The following is an 18,427-nucleotide window of genomic DNA, read 5'->3' as shown; positions in this document are numbered from 1 at the left end:
CAGAGTCTTTGGCAAACAGAACAAAGCATGTCAAGCAGGGGCTGTTCACCCTCCCTCCCAAATATCTTTTCAAATACATTTTTTTTTTTTAAAAAAGTTAGTTATCCTCTAAAAATGTTTAGGAGAAAACACATTTTGGTCCCCCCCCCCACCCCCTGCCCTGTTTAACATATGTGTAATTTTATTATTATCTACCAGTTCTAGTTAGACACACACTTCATCTCTCAGGAGAATGCTTCAGGTTGTACTGCTGTCTCACTTACAGCAGGACTGGAGATTGAGTTACAGCTGTTCCATTGATCTTCTGATGCCAGAGATTTGAGATCAAAGCATCAAAACAGCTAATGGAATTCAACCATTTATAGTGCTATTACTGAGACAATATATAGAGTGGTTTATGCCACTGTCCTGTTACTGCTGTGAAGCCACTTCAATTCTCTTTCTTTCAGCTATTGATGGAACAACCAAGTTAAATTTCATAGAAAGAAATAAACTGGTCATGGAGGAACAGAGGCAGCACTTCACATTGAGTAATGTGTTGGAGCTCATCCTTCCCAAACTTCATTACCATGGCTTCTATCAATGTAATTTTCAATCTTTTTTTTTTGAAAAAGGTATTTTACATTGGATTGACCAGAAAAAAACCTATTTACAAGCGAGGTGACACTGCTGCCTTTATAATATCCTTGAGGTATTTTTTTCTCTAAATGTTTTACTTGGAGGAGAATCCTAGTCTTGAAATAATGACAATAAAAACCCAAATGTTTTTATCTTTCTTTTTTGATCTGTTTGATCTTATCCCTTGGAATTCCTGCAGTGGGTGATTATTTGGAAGCCAGTTATCAGTGAAATGTCAGCAGCTGTCAGCCTGGAAATGGAACATACTTCAGCTCTTGTGCGATGGCAGCAATTTGCTCCACTCGGTCCTGGTGTGCAGCCAAGTCACTCTCAAACGCCTCATGCTTTCTCAGTAAAGCCCGCACTTCGGTCAAAGAGGCAGATTCATAATCTTTTTGCATCAACATGTAATCTTTTCCTGGAGAAACCAAGAGCCTATATTAGCCAGGTAAACTTTTTTCCCCAGCACTTTGAAATTACAATTCAAAATTCCTTAAAAAAAATGAAATCAAAACAGGGTAATTTTAATTTGCGATTTTTTTCCCCCTTTTTTACAGCACAGTAGAAGACTATTCAGCCCACTGAGCCCATGCCGGCTCTATGTAACACAGTCTAATCAATCCCATTCCGTTGCTTGATCCCCATAGCCCTGGAAGTTTATTCCCCTCAAGTGCCCATCCAATTTCCTTTTGAAAGCATTCAGCGGCTGAAATTTTCCAGCCCCTCACGCTGGCTGGATCTTCTGGTTCCGCCAATGTGGACCGAGATTTCAATGGCTCCCTGGCCCCACCGCATGGGGGGCTGGAAAATTCTGGCTCATCATCTCTGCTGCTGCCTCATAGGCAGCGAGTTCCACTTCATTACTAATCACTGTGTAAAAACAGTTCTCTCTCGCATCCCTCTTGCATCTTGTGCCAAAACCTTAAATCTGTGTCTCTTGGTCCTTGTACCATCAGCTAATGGGAGCAGCTTTTCCTTGTCTACCTTATCTAAACATGTCATAATCTTAATCTCCTTTGCACCAAGAGGTTTATTGGATTTCTTTTTTTATATAGTTACTGATGTTTCAACCACTGCTTGTTATTAGCACATTATAAGTTGTTACATATACACATATATCTCATGTTGCATTGGTCATGTTGAGCCACCAGTTGGCGTTGGTGTGGGAGTGGCAGCTGATTTGGCTCAAAGCACTTCTTAAAATGGGAAGGCTGAGTTGAGCTGGGATGGGCAGAATGTGTGGAAAGCACAGAATAGTTGCCAGTGTGGATGAAAAGATCTTATGACACCTGAAAAAGAGCAGGGTAGTTCCCCTCCTTACCTCAAACAACATTATTTCGTTGTTGGTTGTGGGACATTGCTGTGCCCAAATTGGCTGTTGCATTTCCCTATATTACAACAATGGCTACACTTCAAAAGTACTTTGTTAGTTGTAAAGCATTTCTAATATCTCAGGATGCGCTAATTGCAAGTCTTCCTTTTTATGCAATGTTGGGGCAGCTGGACATGCATGGGTGTTTGAAATCCTGGCAGACAGTGCAATGAATGGAACACAGGCTGGGCCAGAGAATGGAGAGCAGTATGACCTTGTAATCTGTTTTTTTTTTCAGGAACTGACTATCTGGATATGACTGTTCACCATGAATCTATCTTTTAGAAAACAAATTTTGTAGTTAAAACATTTTAATATCCCATGTTTAGCATGGACCAATCAGCAATGCCTTTTTTTTTCAATTCATTTCCGGGATGTGAGCATCGTTGGCTGAGTCAGCAGTTATTTCCCAACCCTAGTTGCCCTTGAGAAGGTGGTGGTGAGCTCTTTCTTGAACCTGTGGTGCAGGTACACCTACAGTGCTTTTAGGGAGGGAGTTCTAGGATTTTGACCCAGCAACGGTGATATATTACCAAGTCAGGATGGTGAATGGCTTGAAGGAGATCTTCCAGGTGGTGGTGTTCCTACATACCTGCTGCCCTTGTCCTTCTTGATGGTAGCAGTTGTAGGTTTGGAAGGTGCTACCCAAGGAGCCTTGGGACTACCATAAAACTTAATAATATGGAAATACATAAATACACTAATATCTCAGCTAGTGCCTTACCATGCGACCACAATTCATGAGTTGTAGCTTTCTGCCTGAATTTTTCAGCTAGATGATCCAAACGCTCCAATCTCCTTATTCCATTCAGAAGCCATTCTTCGTATCCCTTTTCTGCCTGCTCAAGGCGCTGCCAAGCACCTGCAATGTCCTGGATGAAAATTAGAAGAACTGGATCTATTTCTAATTTGTTCTGTGTCCCTCTGCATCACAAATCAAGTGTGATCATAAGTGTAAGATTATTCCCGGTCTCCGTTAAGGCAACCCCTGAACAGGTCAGGAGAACACAAGTGGCATTCCAGGACTCTCTCCTCCTATCTGGATCTGCCAATCCTCCATGTTAGGAGGCTCAGTGTTTTATTAAAACAGATTATGACAAAACTTTTAATCCTTATCTTTTTAACTCTTATCTTAACCTCTCAGTATGTGTTGCTAATACTCACAATTTCATTAATGATTTACTGATTTTGTATTGTTTTAATCTACGTGATTCTCACCGAGAGAGAAATTGTCTTTCTCTCATAACTCGGTACTTGCGACAGTGCAAAATCAATAAATTGTTAATTAGATTGTGAGCTTTGGTGACATTGCCTCATTGTAGAAAATAATGGCAATCACATAGAAAATGAGGAAAGACAAAGGGAAAAGAGGGGAAAAGGTCAATTTAGTTTTCACCGTATGTATACTTATTATTTATTCACTTCCACTTGTTATTCTACATTATTAACAATAATTTACAGCATGAGTGTAGCTATTTATTTAGGATTTAACTATGGGCTGCTTAGCGCATAGATTCCGGTATCATTCTTAGGTATGTTCCACAAACAAATTAAGTATGTAATTATAATTTGTAGCATATGATTTATATCCCACAAGAGGGAGGATCTGATTAAAAGGAAATATGCAGTGCGTTGAACCTGCTTGTTCTCACAGGTTTGGCGCGCTATGTCCATTATTATGGTGTCACCCAGCCTTTGTGAAGATGGGGACCACCAGACTACCCTTCAGAAAACAAACCCTATTTCTAAAGAATGCCAACTAATTTTCTTTTGCTGTGCTCCCTTTACAAATACTTGTTTATAACAAAGGGGAATCAATTGGGAGAATTCGCTGAGTCTGAGTGTGATGGAGCGACGTTAACTTCAATGACGAACAGGACATTACTTTCTCACCCACTGCGCAAATGGAGTCAGCTACCAAAAACGTCAGGCTCCAGGTTTTCACCGATATCACGTACCTGTGATGGATGTTGATATCGGCTATCACTGAAAAATGGGCTGTTTCTATAACGGGCAGCTTATCAGTGAAGTTAGTTTTACGCCTGGCAGGCAAATTGAAATTCTACGATACCAACTTACTGAAGCTAAAAGTTTACGACAAGAATTTTAGTCAACTTACCGAAACCATTTTTCCCTCGGAGGGCATGAAGGCTGGCCTGTTGCTGATCCTCAGTTTGGTCTGCAAAGTGTTGAAGTTGATTTCTAACTGACACTTCTCATGGATTTTGGGAGGTTTGTGCAAGCGACGGTAGTCTCGGAAATCCTCCAATTTCTGTTGCATGGCTTGCATCGTCTTCTCGGGGGAGCGGTTTTCCAACCAGGGGATGGTCCTCTGAATCCACTGCAGTAGCTGGTAGAGACAGAAATTGAAGTTTGCCAACCAGCATCATCACACATATTCAATTGTTTTTGTCTAAACTCATACCTTTGCCCTCAACCACCCCATTTCCAACACCAACGGTTTATTTTCAATGTTCACCAATGTATAGCAGGATTTGATACTCAGAGACTCTTCTTTTCCCATTAGCAATGAGAGGAAACTATACCAATAGACGTGCAAGCAAACAGGTAGAGCTACTCAATAAATCGAGAGAGGAAAATGCATTAAACATTTTAAACCTAACTATTCCATCCCCAAACCATGGTCTGGAAAACTAAAATCATACAAATATGAATTTTCTGACTAAGCTTTTTTTTTCTCCCTTCTACATTTCTGTCTCCAAAAGAGATTGAGGACATGATGTAGGTACACATTGGGTCATAAACTATTATTCCTGGTCCAATGCCTTCTGGGGAGTTCAGGGGAGTTATAGAACCATAGAATGGTTACAACATAGGAGGAAGCCATTTGGCCCATGTCCATGCTGGCTCTCTGTAAGAGCTACTCAGCTAGCCCCATTCCCCCACTCTTTTCCTGTAGCGTTGTAGCTATTTTCTCCTTTTTCTGGCAGTTTCACACTCTTTCTGAGTGACAACTTTAATGCAGACAACTAGTCCTTTTATTTTAAATCTGCATTGAAAAGAAATGCACTGAGGAATCTAGTACAAGTTTGTTCAATGTTCATAAGGGACAGTCGCTGAGTTGGTTGCTGATAGAATTGTATTACTTTCTGCTAGGTTTTGTCCTGGAAAAGTACTAGTTCCTAGACTTCAGATCAATAGAATACCCACCTCTTCCCCCACCAGGATCACACTCCCAAACTAATGGGGCCCACTTTTATCCATCTGAAGGATGGTATGTATTATCTCACTTTATATATCTATTTTCAGTTATATGCCAGGTGCTGACCAGAGCCAGGAAACTGGAGTCCTTGGTGTAGAAGGTGCCCACTCTCAACTTGGACCCCAATGCCATGCTCAATATTATTTGCCTAGTAAAGAGCAGGTGGACATTTCCCTCCCTTTACAAAGGCCACATGGAAAATCTGGAAATGGTGGGGACCCAGTATCACTGTGTGCTGCCATTTACCCGTGGGTTCTGCTGAAACTGAAGAGTTTCTGGGCCAAGTAGGTTAAATAAGAAATACTCTTGCTTCTATTTCCTAAATACAGATGCTTACCCAAGTAAAATTGGGTATGGATACGATGGGCAGAATTTTCCCGTTGTTGTGCAGGGGCGGGCCCCACACTCATACGCATCAAATGATGTGGGGCGACATTGGGCATGCATCCCAACATCACCGCACACCCTCGCGATATTTGGGAAGGCAGGCGCGCTATAAGTTTGGATGCGCACCCGCCATCAATTAATTGGCCAGTTAACGCCCTTGAGGCACCAATTGAATTCGATCTTTTGCAGCCCATGCGATCTTCAGGGCGTTGCATGGATGCAATGGGCAGGCGGGTAGGAGACATTTGTATAAACCCCATCCACGGGCGGAATTAGAGGGGTTAGGCCACATTTGTATAAACCCCATCCACGGGCGGAATTAGAGGGGTGAGTGGGGTCACGAATGTGATTTTTCAGGTATTTAAGTGTGAAAGTTACTTATACTTGCCTGTATAAGTAGGAATACTTCAAAACTCATACCAGCTGCTAGGACAGGGGTAAAAGCCTTGGTCAGGACTCAACAGTAAAGATTATTTTTGGGGCCTGCAGCTTTCAGGAAGCCTTCCCTCAGCCTGGGAATGGGAGTTGTGCTCTCCACTGGAGGCACCTCCTCTGAGGAGAATGGGAGGGCCAGAAGTGGGGGGGGGAGGAGGCCAGGAGTCCACATTCATCCTCCAGGGGAGACACCTTTGGGGGGAGCGGCACAGGCACAAGGGGCACAGGGTCAACAGGAAGCCCAAGATGGAAGGGGCCGCAAAGGATGCCAATATCCTGCTGCTACGGTATACAGGCAGCGAAGCAGCTACCTCAATATGTCTGAGATGCAGTGCCAAAGGAGGCTCTGTCTCTCAAGGGAGACAGTCACCTCCATTTGTCAGATGATTGGGCCTGAGATCTCCGTAAACTGTGTGGGTGGACACCCCATGCCAGTGGCTCTAAAGGACACAGCTGCCCTCAACTTCTCTGCCTCTGGCTCTTTCCAGGGGTCGGTGGATGATCTCTGTGGAGTCTCCCAATCAGCTATCCACACGTGTCAAGCAGGTGACAGACGCTCTACTCAGCCATGCATTGACTTTAATCCACTACCACTGGGACAATGCCAGCCAGGCACAGCGAGCCAGAGGCTTTACGGTGATTGCTGGCTTCCCCCACCTCCAGGGTGCAATCGACTGCACACATGTGGCCATCAAGGCGCCAGCGGGTGAGCCCGGTGCCTTCGTCAAAAGGAAGGGATTCCACTCCTTGAACATGCAGATAGTGTGTGATCACAGGATGCTGATTCTGCAAGTCTATCCAGGAAGCTCCCATGATGCTTACATAATCAGACACTCCAAGGTGCCAAGACTCTTCAGTGCTCCAGCCCGGCTGGATGGATGGCTGCTGGGTGACAAGGGTCATCCCCGCAAAAGGTGGCTCATGACGCCTCTCCGCCATCCAAGAACAGAGGCTGAGCAGCGGCACAATAGGAGCTGTGGTGGAGAGAACCATCGGTCTTCTCAAGATGCACTTCTGATGCCTGGACCGCTCAGGGAGTGCACTACAATACCCCCAGATGGTGTGTGGCTGATAATGTTTGCATGCTGCGCTCTCCACAATCTGGCACTGAAAGGAGCGATGCAGTGGACGAGGAAGACATAGACATAGTTGCTCCGGATGCACACGATGAGTCCAGGAGTGAGTCCGAGGATGAGCACGCACAGGAGAACACTGAGGGGGTAGACACTGACCCGGGCATACTCCAGGGAGGCAGGGACACCCGGGAGGCTTTAATTCAAAGAACCTTCAGCTAGCCCACCACAGATGGACATTCAACACAGGCCAGCGCTGCAGGCTTCGCACTCGATACCTGAGTGCTAAATCAGCCTGGATAATAACATTAACTAAGGCCCTTGTCAATAAAGCTCAATGTCAAACAACTCACTCATAACATCATGCCTTCCCGTCCACATGCAGAGTAAGGAATCACCCTGAGGCATGGCAACATGTCAAAATTTATTGAGTGAACAAATGTAATTCCATAAAGCAAAAAAAAAACGGTGTTGGACATCACACCAAGTCTTCCACAAAGTACTATAGGCCAACATAAAAGCACCAGTGAGAAACCCATGGTGTGCCTAAGGTGCCTTAAACTTACGCTTACAGGTGCTACGTTTAGGTGCTGTCCCTCGCTGGCTCTGGCATCTGAGACAGCCTGCTCACTGTGCTGTCCTGTTGGCCTCGATGACCTTGGCGCATGCTCTCTGGCCCGTGGAGCATTTGGTGGCCCCACCTGGGAGGGAGTGGCCAGTTCCACAGCTGGCTTCTCCCCAGTTGTCGCAGCCTCATCGGATGCAACAGTCACTGGCAGAGGAGCGGAGGAGCTGCTGCCCTCATCTGGAGTGCCATGAGAGGAGGCCGCAGAGCTGACAGGCAGCTGCTGTGCCGACATGAGGTCGCTTCAGACCTTCCTGCTCACCGTAGATGGATGGGCAGCGAGCTGGGATACCTGGTGCCTAAACCATCTCCCACACTGGCACTGACCAGCTGAGGCCAATGCCGCTGTGAAGGCTTGCAGGTCCGAGCGCAACCCCAGGAGGCCCTGAATGGTCTCCTGGAGCAGCCTGTCCATGAGAGTCGCCACTGTCTCCATGGAGGAAGCATGGCGCGCCCAGCCATGAGGCTCATTGCATCGGTGATGCTCCACGTGGACTCCTCCAGCATAGGCACCATGCCACGCATAGTCTAATGTATCTCTGCCAGATTGTCCCACATACCCTGCTGCACTTACAGCGTTCGCTGCCTCATGGATGACTCCAGAGGCACATCATCAGCTACCAACCGAGCAAGTACCTGTTCCCCAGCGGTCCTCTGACTGGCGGCGCCCTGGGCACTCTCTGTCTCTGCCACACCTCAAGCAAGTGTGAAGTGCCCTCACTGCCGTGATCCGGGATACTAGCTGAATATCTAATTCCCACCGAGGTGCTATTATCTGCGCCGGTGCCTGCCTGGCTGAGATGGTGTGACCCTGGTGAGTGGATTTGCTCTGGGGCTTCAGGGGTGAGAGGTGGGCCCTCTGCCTCTTCCTCCCGGCCCTGCTCTGGTGATGCTGAAAGGAAGAAAAAGGACATTTGATTAGTTACAGTGCAGACAATGTCAACTTGCATGCCGCTCCCCCAGATCATTATGTGCTCAACCTTCCATAATCAATTGTCAACCCGTGTTGCTAACTTCAATCATTGAGCATTCAGCAGTACCATGGCTTCTGTGACACACATGGTGACCTGACTGCTCGCCAGACATACTTCCCCACAGCATCCCAACTTCACTGCTACTGGTGGACCTGGGGGCATGGCGCCTCTCCAGATCCATGGCCTGCTGCTCATAAGCCGTTAGGATGGCCAACTGGGCCTCCCCTCTGCCAGTCTGCGTTCGTTCAGAGGCATTGTGCGCAATCTTCTCCTGAAAAGGAGAGAGGAGCATTGATTAATCCAGCCTGCACCTGAATTCCCATCACATCCCAGCCAAACCAGCCAGAGTGGGACATTGCAGGACTCCAGTTCTTCGTCACTCCATAGCTGCCGCACACTCACCTAAACAAGTCAGGGCTGACCCCCCCATTGCCCAAATGCTGCCTTCTTCACAAGTGGCATCGCAAGGTGTCACTTTGCTAAGCAAGGAGGCACGAGCATGTGGAGCGCAAAGACCAGCAGATGGATTGGTGCCCTGCCAACTGGAATCTCCCCTCCCAGCATTTCGGCATCCTGACTTTGACATGCTTCGCAGTTCCAGCACTCTGCTTAGGTGCAGACCATTGACTTTCAACCCCATTCTATACTCTGGGTGTCAGTGTCACACATGTGCGGATGCAGAACACATCCTAGCTCAACCCTCTCAGGGTGAACTGGGCATGGGCAATCTCTGCTGGCACACCCAGCGATCGATACATGCCGTGAGGGATTCAAAGCCATTACTATACTTAGAGTTGCATGGTGATGGGGAAAGGGTGACGGCTGCATTAAATGATTTGAGGCAACATGGTACTCACCCTTCCAAAACGCAGGAGATCATTGAATGTTTTGCGGCACTGGGGCCATGTGCGCTGCACCAGATCACAGGAGTTAACACTCTCGGCCACCTCCTCCTACGCACGTTAGGTCAGCTGTGGAGGCCTTCACCTCCCGTCCCTCAGAAGAAGGACCTCCGGCCGCACTACCACCTCCTCCAGGAGGGCAGCTAGGCACTCGTCTGAAAAACAAGGGGCACTCTGCCCTGTTGGCCTACCCTCCGGACTTGCGTCAGGCACATTGCCCCTCTGATGTGCTCTTATCCCATCCATTGTGAGCAGCCTTGCAAAGGCTGCCAGGCCTTCACTTAAACAGGCCACTGGGTCGTCATTGGACCCGGTGGTCTGAGCGCACCCGTCGCCACCTGCCCACTCCCGCTATTCACGGGAGTCGTGAACTACACTGGATGGGCCTTAATTGGCCCGGTCATGTAAAATGGCGGAGCGGACCCAATCACGGGCAGCGATCAGGTCCACGCCAGCTCCCGCACAGCCCATGCAACATGGGGAAAATTTCCCCCAATATCTATCCTTGTTTCCTGATTAAAATATTGTGCAAATGAGCTTTAACTTACGGAAAAGAAAGAAAGTAAGAAAGTTGCACTAACATAAAGCTTTTCAAAATCTTAAAGCCTGAATTTTCATAAAGATGGAGGGAGTCTCAAGCTTAGGCAAAATGGCACCAGAGACCCGATTCTGGAAGACTCAACCCTGAGCCTGGCACCCACATTTTTGCCAGGGCAGGGGGCAGTGGGGTGATAGAAAATGGGGGCGGGTTACAGTTTACACATCTGTGGTTCATAGAGGCAGCTGCATATGTAAAAGTTTAGCTGCCTTCAAACAGATCTAAGTTTCATAACTGGATGCCCAAAACATGACTTTAGATTTTACAGGAGAAGGTCTAAAGTTGGAGTTCTTTGGAGAGGTAGGATACCTTTTGGAGTGGTCCAGGGACACCTTTGGGAGAGGTCAGATGCCCTTTGGATTGTTTAAAGTAGACATGAACGTGCATATGGATAAGCTCATTGGGACTGTCAAGCTGTTAAGGCATTTAAATCTCCCAGCCTTTAATAAAAAAGTTTTAAAAAAAATCAGTGGTTGCTATTTCACTTTCTCTTTTGACATTAGCTTGAGGGCTCTTAATATAGGATGTGTGCTGCATGACTAATTCCGCAACCTATCATTGTCGCAGCAGGGTGCCTGTCAGTTCACAGTTCAACTGACAGCTCCAAGTGGTTATAAAATCTTTTATGTGGGGCTATGAATACAAATGCTTGTTTTTATAAGGGATTAAGCACTTGAAGGAATGTAAATGTAGTTGATGGAGTTTTATAAATGAGTGTTTGTTTTAAAATAGTGAAGTAATCAACAGAAAATTAGAACTTCATTTTATTTCATCTCAGCATGGGTCCTGAGGTCTGCCTACGGTGGATATTGCGTGAGTTGGCATGATAGGTGTAAGAGCAACATGTGGTGTATGGGGGCACTGGTTGGCATTAAGTTGGCACAGGGGCTATAAAGGGCCATGGGGGAAGGGTAGAGGGGAATAGGTTGACATGGAGGGTATTGGGGCAATGGGAGCTGGATGGGAGCATGAGATGACATAAGTTGATGGCATTGATGGGCCCTGGGGAGTGTGTGGGGGTGAGGGATGGAGTGTTGTTTTTTGTTTTATTTTTAGCAGCTGCAACAAAATCACAGATCACTGAGGTGGGTTTTGCACAGAGCCCATCTGTGCACCCAGCAGCCCTTGTGGCTGCCTCCAAACTTTTTCCAGGGGCAGTGGGTCCAACTCACGTTAACACAAACACACACCCCCCCGCCCCCACCCCACCCCCCCCCCCCCCCCCCCCCCCCCCCCGCCCACCCCACCCAACCACCACGGAAAGAAAATTAGACCATCTGCGGGACTTGCTCCCGAATCAGGTTTGCATAGCTGTGAATTTTCTGAACACTGCATTCCTAACGTGGGAGAAAAAATTCAGGCCCACCCAAGACTTCCCAAAGCACTTCATAGCCAATTAAGTACTTCTGAAGTGCAGTCACTGTTGTAAATATATTATAAATCAGGGAACATGATGGTCCAGAGAAAAAAAAAGTCTTTTGCTCATCATTTAATAATGCAAATTTAAATCTCCCATTTTGTCCTCACCCCTCCTTGTACAGATGATTTTACACAATTTCCAATTTAAACTTGTTTCGACAGTCTATTCTTTTCTTTTAGAGCTTTCATGATAATATTAAATATAATTAGGGTAACCAGCCATGTTTTTCTGGAAACTTTGACATGAGGGAAAATTTTTGTATTGTTTTCCTGTATGTTTCTGGTCTCCTAAGGCCTTACAACATCTGCTGTGAAAGGGAACAGTGAGGAGTGAAGGTGTGATAGGGTGGAGAGAAAGAGTGAGAGAGAGCTAACTGTCTCAGATGTCCACCAATGCAGCTCTGACCAACCACTGGGAATGTAGCAAAATATGCCAGGCAAAAGTTTTGTTTGTTTGACTCCTCCTATATCCTCCCGTTCTCCTGGTTTTGTTGCCTTTCAACAGAAGTGCAGCTCAGATCAGCATCCAACTCGTTGCATGGGTCCAAGTTGCATCCAGCCAATTTTCCCCAAGTGCATTTAAGGCTTTGATTATCAAGTTCAATATTCTTCCTCTGCAAAGTGCTAGCTTCAGTTACCAAAAGATCAGTCTGAACTCTACTGAATAAAGCTGTATTTGAAAAAGGGAAAATTTCATTTACTCTCGTCAGAGCATCTCTCAGTTTACCTCACTGGCCAGCCTCTCATACTCTCCCATTGATTTTTCATTCTCCTGATTCACTGCCAGTATCTTGCAAATCCTGTTGGCTGCCATCTCGGCCTATAGTGAAAAACAAACCACACCTGAGACAAAAATATGTTTGCACAAAACATAACAACAAAATGCACTTGGAACATAATTCTTGCTCATGAAGACAATTCAGTATTGGGAAGTCAGCAGCTTAGTTGAACCAATTGCTATGGGAAATGGCAAATCACCATCACCAATTCCAAAAGTGAGCAAATAATGAATTTATTGATCACACAAAAACACATTTATTCCCAAGCTGCCATAGTTAAAATGCAATCAAACATATGTTGTGCCTTGTTAGAATATAAAGTGAAAATAAAGTAAACCAACACAAAATGTTAATCAATAACTGAAAATCCCTGGCAATGCTGAATGTTATTAGCAATTCATAATTAGCAAGAAAAATGTTTAGTATGATGTAAATGTGCATGCTTTTCCAGTATGAAGCTTGTTTTGATGTTTAAATTATTTAATGGTAAAGTTGTTATTCTCTGCCTGAAACTCCATCGACCACAAGTTTAGAACTACCACACCTTTTTGACAGATACAGTGACCTTGGAGAAAAGAGGTCATAAGTTGGGGAACAGCCTGCCTCTAACTGGTCTCAAATCCTATCTCACTACATGGATGACTTACCATGGGAGGGGCAGAGGTGGGGACAGAGTGACAGGCACCCTGCTTATTCTTCTGCATGCTGCCTTCTCCAAACTGACATCACTTTTGAGGAACATCTGGGACAATCTCACATTCCCCAGACAAATATACCTTCTTTATGACCAGTGCTTTCTTTGGTCTTCACCCTAGTTTTCCCCTACTGAATATTATTTTAGCCATCGCGGATCCTTTCTTAAATTTGGAGACCAAACTTGTACACAGTATTCCAGGTGTGGTCTCACCAAAATCCTGTACAATTGTAGCAAATTTCTTTATTCCTGTATTCCAATTCCCTTACAATAGAGGCCTACATGCCATTTGCCTTCATTGATAGCTGTACCTGCACACTAACTTTCTGCATTCCTTGTCTGAGCACACCCAAGTCTCCTTGAGCATTAATATTTACAAGTTTCACACCTTTTGAAAAATATTCTGCTTTTCTATTTTTACGAGCAAAGTGAATAACTTCACATTTCCCCAAATTATGTTCCTTTTGCATCACTGAGTTCAAGCTCCTCTACATCCTCTATCTTTTTGCAGCCTCTCTGTATCCTCCCTGCAGCTTACCTTTCCACATAGCTTTGAATCATCATCAAATTTACATACATTACTCTCTATCTTTTTATCTAAGTCACTCATGTGGATTTTAAATAGCCAAGATCCAGCACTGATCCTTCAGGCAATCCACTAGTCACAGCCTGCCAATTTAAAAATGCCCCATTTATGCCCAGTCCCTGCTTTCTATCCATTAGCCAATCTTCTATCCATGCTAAATATACTACCCCAACTCCATGAGCTCTTAGCTTGCCTATTAACATTTTATGAATGCCTTTTGGACATCTAGGTATACCACATCTACTGGTTCCCCTTTATTTTCCCTATTAGTTACATTCTCAAAAAATTCCAATAAATTTGTCAAACAGGATTTCCCTTTAGTAAAACCATGTAGAGTTATTCTAATCACACCATACTTTTCTAACTGCATTGTAAGATTTCCTTAATAACAGGTTCCAGCATTTTCCCAATGACGGATGTTAAGCTAACTGGCCAAAAGTTCCCTGTTTTCTCTTCCCCTCCTTTCTTGAAAAGCAGTGTAACATTTGCCAACTTCCAATCCAAAGGGACTGCTCCTGAAACTAAGGAATTTTGGACAAAAGGAAATTGACTAGTTTATCTAAAACAACATTTACAACATCAATTGAGTAAAAGCAGCCTTACAAGTACTAAGCAAATATGAAGATAGAATACCAACTCAGAAAAGCCTTGCAATAGCGAGATTGAGCTCCAAGTACAGAAAAGCAGACTAGAAAATTCGGGGCCAGGGTAAACATGCAATTAGACCCAATCTCTTTTTGTCCAATGTTCTCACCATTCATCCTTCCTTCTCAAAATTCATGCTGGAACATAGTTCCACTTCATCAGAGCTGTCCAATACTTCAACCAACTGCTTATTCTTCACTTAAGAACTCTCAGAATCACAGAATCACACAGTGCAGAAGAGGCCCTTCGGCCCATCGAGTCTGCACCGACACATGAGAAACACCTGACCTACCTACCTAATTCCATTTACCAGCACTTGGTCCATAGTCCTGAATGTTATGACGTGCCAAGTGCTCATCTAGGTACTTTTTAAAAGATGTGAGGCAACCTGCCTCCACCACCCTCCCAGGCAGCGCATTCCAGACCGTCACCACCCTCTGGGTAAAAAAGTTTTTCCTCACATGCCCCCTAAACCTCCTTCCCCTCACCTTGAACTTATGTCCCCTCGTGACTGACCCTTCAACTAAGTGGAGCAGATGCTCCCTATCCATCCTGCCCATGCCCCTCATAATCTTGTACACCTCGATCAGGTTGCCCTTCAGTCTTCTCTGTTCGAACAAACACAACCCAAGTCTAGCCAACCTCTCTTCATAACTTAAATGTTTCATCCCAGGCAACATCCTGATGAATCTCCTCTGCACCCCCTCCAGTGCAATCACATCCTTCCAATAATGTGGCAACCAGAACTGCACACAGTACTCCAGCTGTGGCCTCAGCAAGGTTCTATACAACTCTAACATGATCTCCCCACTTTTGACATCTATGCCTCGATTGATAAAGGCAAGTGTCCCATATGCCTTTTTTCACCACCCCATTAACATGCCCCTCTGCCTTCACAGATCTATGGACACACACGCCAAGGTCCCTTTGATCCTCAGAACTTCCTAGTGTCATGCCGTTCATTGAATACTTCCTCGTCAAATTACTCCTTCCAAAGTGTATCACCTCACACTTTTCAGGGTTAAATTCAATCTGCCACTTATCTGCCCATTTGACCATCCCGTCTATATCTTCCTGTAGCCCAAGACACTTAACCTCACTGTTAACCACCCAGCCAATCTTTGTCAAGACAATAAGTGCTGTTTGGCAATGGAGGGCATCAGAGCTGAGGCTGATACTGTTCTCACCCAATGGCCATGAACCAGGTGGTATCAGTTTTTGCCTTCCTAGCCCAAGTTCATAGAGCAATTCTAGTCCTCATGCTATTATTATGACTGGGATCACTTAACTCAGCATAACTGGGTCTAAATTGGGATCTGTTTCCTGTTCTGTACAATTGAATATTACACCATGTAGCTCACCTGCTCACTGTCAATTAATGACAATTTGCTGTTATCTGAATTCTTAGAATACAGAAATCTTAGAAGCACAGTATTAATAATTAAAATTAACAAATAATTATAATTAATTAATAATTACCATTTTTGGTGTGGCTGCACTAACTCTGCCTAACTAATTCTTATTTAGTGTTGCACAAACCATGTTATTAATGATGTGTCCACATGAGAATTTACTAACATCAAGATCTGGGTATCAACTAATCGTACTGTTATGAAACGCAAATCACATAGATACAAACAAACAAACACTTTGCAGGCACCAGATTTATCAAGGGCAAACAACATTCTGAGTACCTGCTCTGCTCCAGCAAAAGCATGATAGAAACACGACACGTACGTCATAAGAGCCCTCTGATCAGGTTTGGGTGTGTTCACAATATCTAATGAGGAAGGAAAGCACAGGGACAGGGATGGAATAAAGGTGGAAAGCAGCAATCCATGTTTGCTTTTTGAAGGATTGCAGGGTTACAGTTTTCTCCATTTCCTAATTTTAGCAAATAGCATTTCTCTACTTACATTGCTCATTCTTAATGTTTTGCTAAAATTAATGAATGGAGTAAAATATAGCCCTTATTTCATTAGAGGCCTCTTAAGAGGAAATCTCCATTGTTGCACAAAGTGCTTCTTTCATTCAGAAATCTGTGATGTAGTAGAATGTACAGGAAATTGATGGAGGGGTTGTGTATGCGCACGTGTGTGTGTAAATGCTGATGTTAACTGACCCATCAACTAGGTTTTTAAGATGCCTCTAATGTACATTAGACCAGAAGGAAGTGGAGAATTATTTGTGATGGAGATAACAGCTTAATGCTGACAACTGCAGTAACACTAGAAACTTGAAAAGAAACCTTGTAGATTAGATGGTAGAAAGGAAATACTAGAAACCAGGATCTAAAGCTATTGAAAAGAAAAAAAGGTGATTAAAAACTAAGAAACGTGAAAAGTAACATGACCAATCCAGCATCAGACACAATGGGAGATGCAGAAGCTGGAAATCAGAAGGTTGAAGTTTAAAGGTCTGGGGTGGCCCATAGGTTTTGACCTCACCTTCTGTGCACCTGCAAACGCATGGTAGTAACAGGAAACATAAGTCATAACAGCCCTTTCGTCAGGTCTTGCTGCACCTACAATGTCTGTTTAGAAAGAAAATTGTTACTTTTTACTAAATGTCAAATAAGACTATTAGACTGTAACTTATTTTGGATGAGAGAAGCTCGGATAAATCAGGTATCATCCTTCATTTGAGTTGAAGTGCACAACGAACACAAGCAGATAATTCACATCCAGCTGTTTTGTGCGTGACTCTATGCCAACTTCTGCTCGCTGGGTAGGTTGAATACTCACCAGTGAGAAGGAAAATGCTCCACAGCAGGAATGTTTGTCTACCATTTAAGTTAGGTACATCAGCTAAACAGGCATGCACCTCTCCAACAAACAATGCATTATCCATATGATAAGACAGATGAGGACTGCATAACTTGGGAGCCACCATCAGCTTTTGGATTGTATTTTAAAGGGAAGGGACATTATTGCAAAAAAGAATAAAAATAATTTGGATCCATTTTTTGGGTAGCATGCAGCATTCCCTTTTGTCATTCCATATTCCAGCATAAAAGAAGCAGGAAGACCACAAAAATCGCTCCTCCGTCAATTTTTGAAGCCAGCAGCTTTTTTAAAGTCTCAGATGTATTGCTATAGAAAGATGACAACATGTGCATCTCTCCAGAAAGAGAGGGGGAACAAATAAGAACATGGGAACAAAAGCCCAGCCCCACAGCCCTGCTCCTTCATTCAAAAAATCTATCAACCTCAGTTATGAAATTTTCAAATTGACCTAGCCTCAATAGCTTTTTGGGGAAAGAGTTCCAGGTTTCCACTACCCTTTGTGTGAGGAAGTATTTCTTGACATCACCCCTGAGAGACTTCGTTCTAATTGTAAAGCTGTAGTCACCTTGTTCTCGATTCCATCTCCAGATGAAATAGTTTCTCTCAATCTACTGGCAGCAGCAGCCCCTAAGGCAAGCTCTGGAAGAGGAAGTTGAAATGACAACTGGGAGTGTGCAGGTATGGGTGGTGGGGGCTAAGAAAGGTCGATTACAATACCAGGGAGCAAAGGGAGTACTTTTGGCTCCACAGGAACATTTTGAGAATTATTTTTTAAAATGTACCTTTTGTTGATGACTTAAATTGGTCGTTGAATAATCCTAAGTGAATCAGGTCCAGCACCTGCTCCACTCACTGGTATCCAATTTCCCAAAAAGAAAACAGGAACAAGAGGTCCAATTTCTACTCCAATGTTTATATTTTAATTCTGATTTCTGGCTACAATAGAAATTTCAGAACTTCTGTACTGAAGTACATATTACCTTCTGCATCCAGCATCTTAGGAATATCCAATTCTTTTTCTGCAATCTCCAAGGCAAGATTCAGGTTGTAAAGAGCATCATCCTATATGTAGAAGACAATCTTGTTACTCAATAATATGAACTTTGGCAACAAATTACTTGGACACTTGAATAGCAAGTGGAAAAAAATTGCAATTCTAGCCAAGTACAACATTTCCAAACCACAACAGCCAGTTCTGGTTAGTAGCCAATTGAGTAACACTGCTGACAAAAGAAACTATATGGACAGTCACAGCTTTCTTAAGCTAGGTATGATGCGATTTTGCTGATAGCAGAATAAGTCCCTGTTGTA

At 44.3% G+C, this 18,427-nt stretch overlaps 1 protein-coding gene across 3 annotated transcripts in view; it reads right to left on the bottom strand.

Annotated features, from left to right (window-relative positions):
- The window catches only part of LOC121293120 (alpha-actinin-2), a 110,379-nt gene that overhangs the window by 27,856 nt on the left and 64,096 nt on the right, over nucleotides 1-18,427 (bottom strand). For 2 of the 3 annotated variants that reach the window (XM_041215809.1, XM_041215829.1), the window contains exons 7-12: nucleotides 18,097-18,178; nucleotides 16,025-16,110; nucleotides 12,354-12,446; nucleotides 4,110-4,340; nucleotides 2,715-2,862; nucleotides 886-1,036 (exon numbers count right to left, since the gene is read on the bottom strand). In XM_041215809.1, the coding sequence (XP_041071743.1) occupies nucleotides 886-1,036; nucleotides 2,715-2,862; nucleotides 4,110-4,340; nucleotides 12,354-12,446; nucleotides 16,025-16,110; nucleotides 18,097-18,178 (791 nt within the window). Of the gene's footprint in view, nucleotides 1-885; nucleotides 1,037-2,714; nucleotides 2,863-4,109; nucleotides 4,341-12,353; nucleotides 12,447-16,024; nucleotides 16,111-16,777; nucleotides 16,864-18,096; nucleotides 18,179-18,427 lie in introns of all 3 variants that reach the window. The other variant, XM_041215818.1, reaches the window with a different exon arrangement.

Source organism: Carcharodon carcharias, chromosome 2, assembly GCF_017639515.1.
Source record: "Carcharodon carcharias isolate sCarCar2 chromosome 2, sCarCar2.pri, whole genome shotgun sequence".
Classification (NCBI taxonomy): domain Eukaryota; kingdom Metazoa; phylum Chordata; class Chondrichthyes; order Lamniformes; family Lamnidae; genus Carcharodon; species Carcharodon carcharias.
Note: the sequence above shows the minus strand (reverse complement) of the source record. Positions and strands in the feature narration are given on the sequence as shown.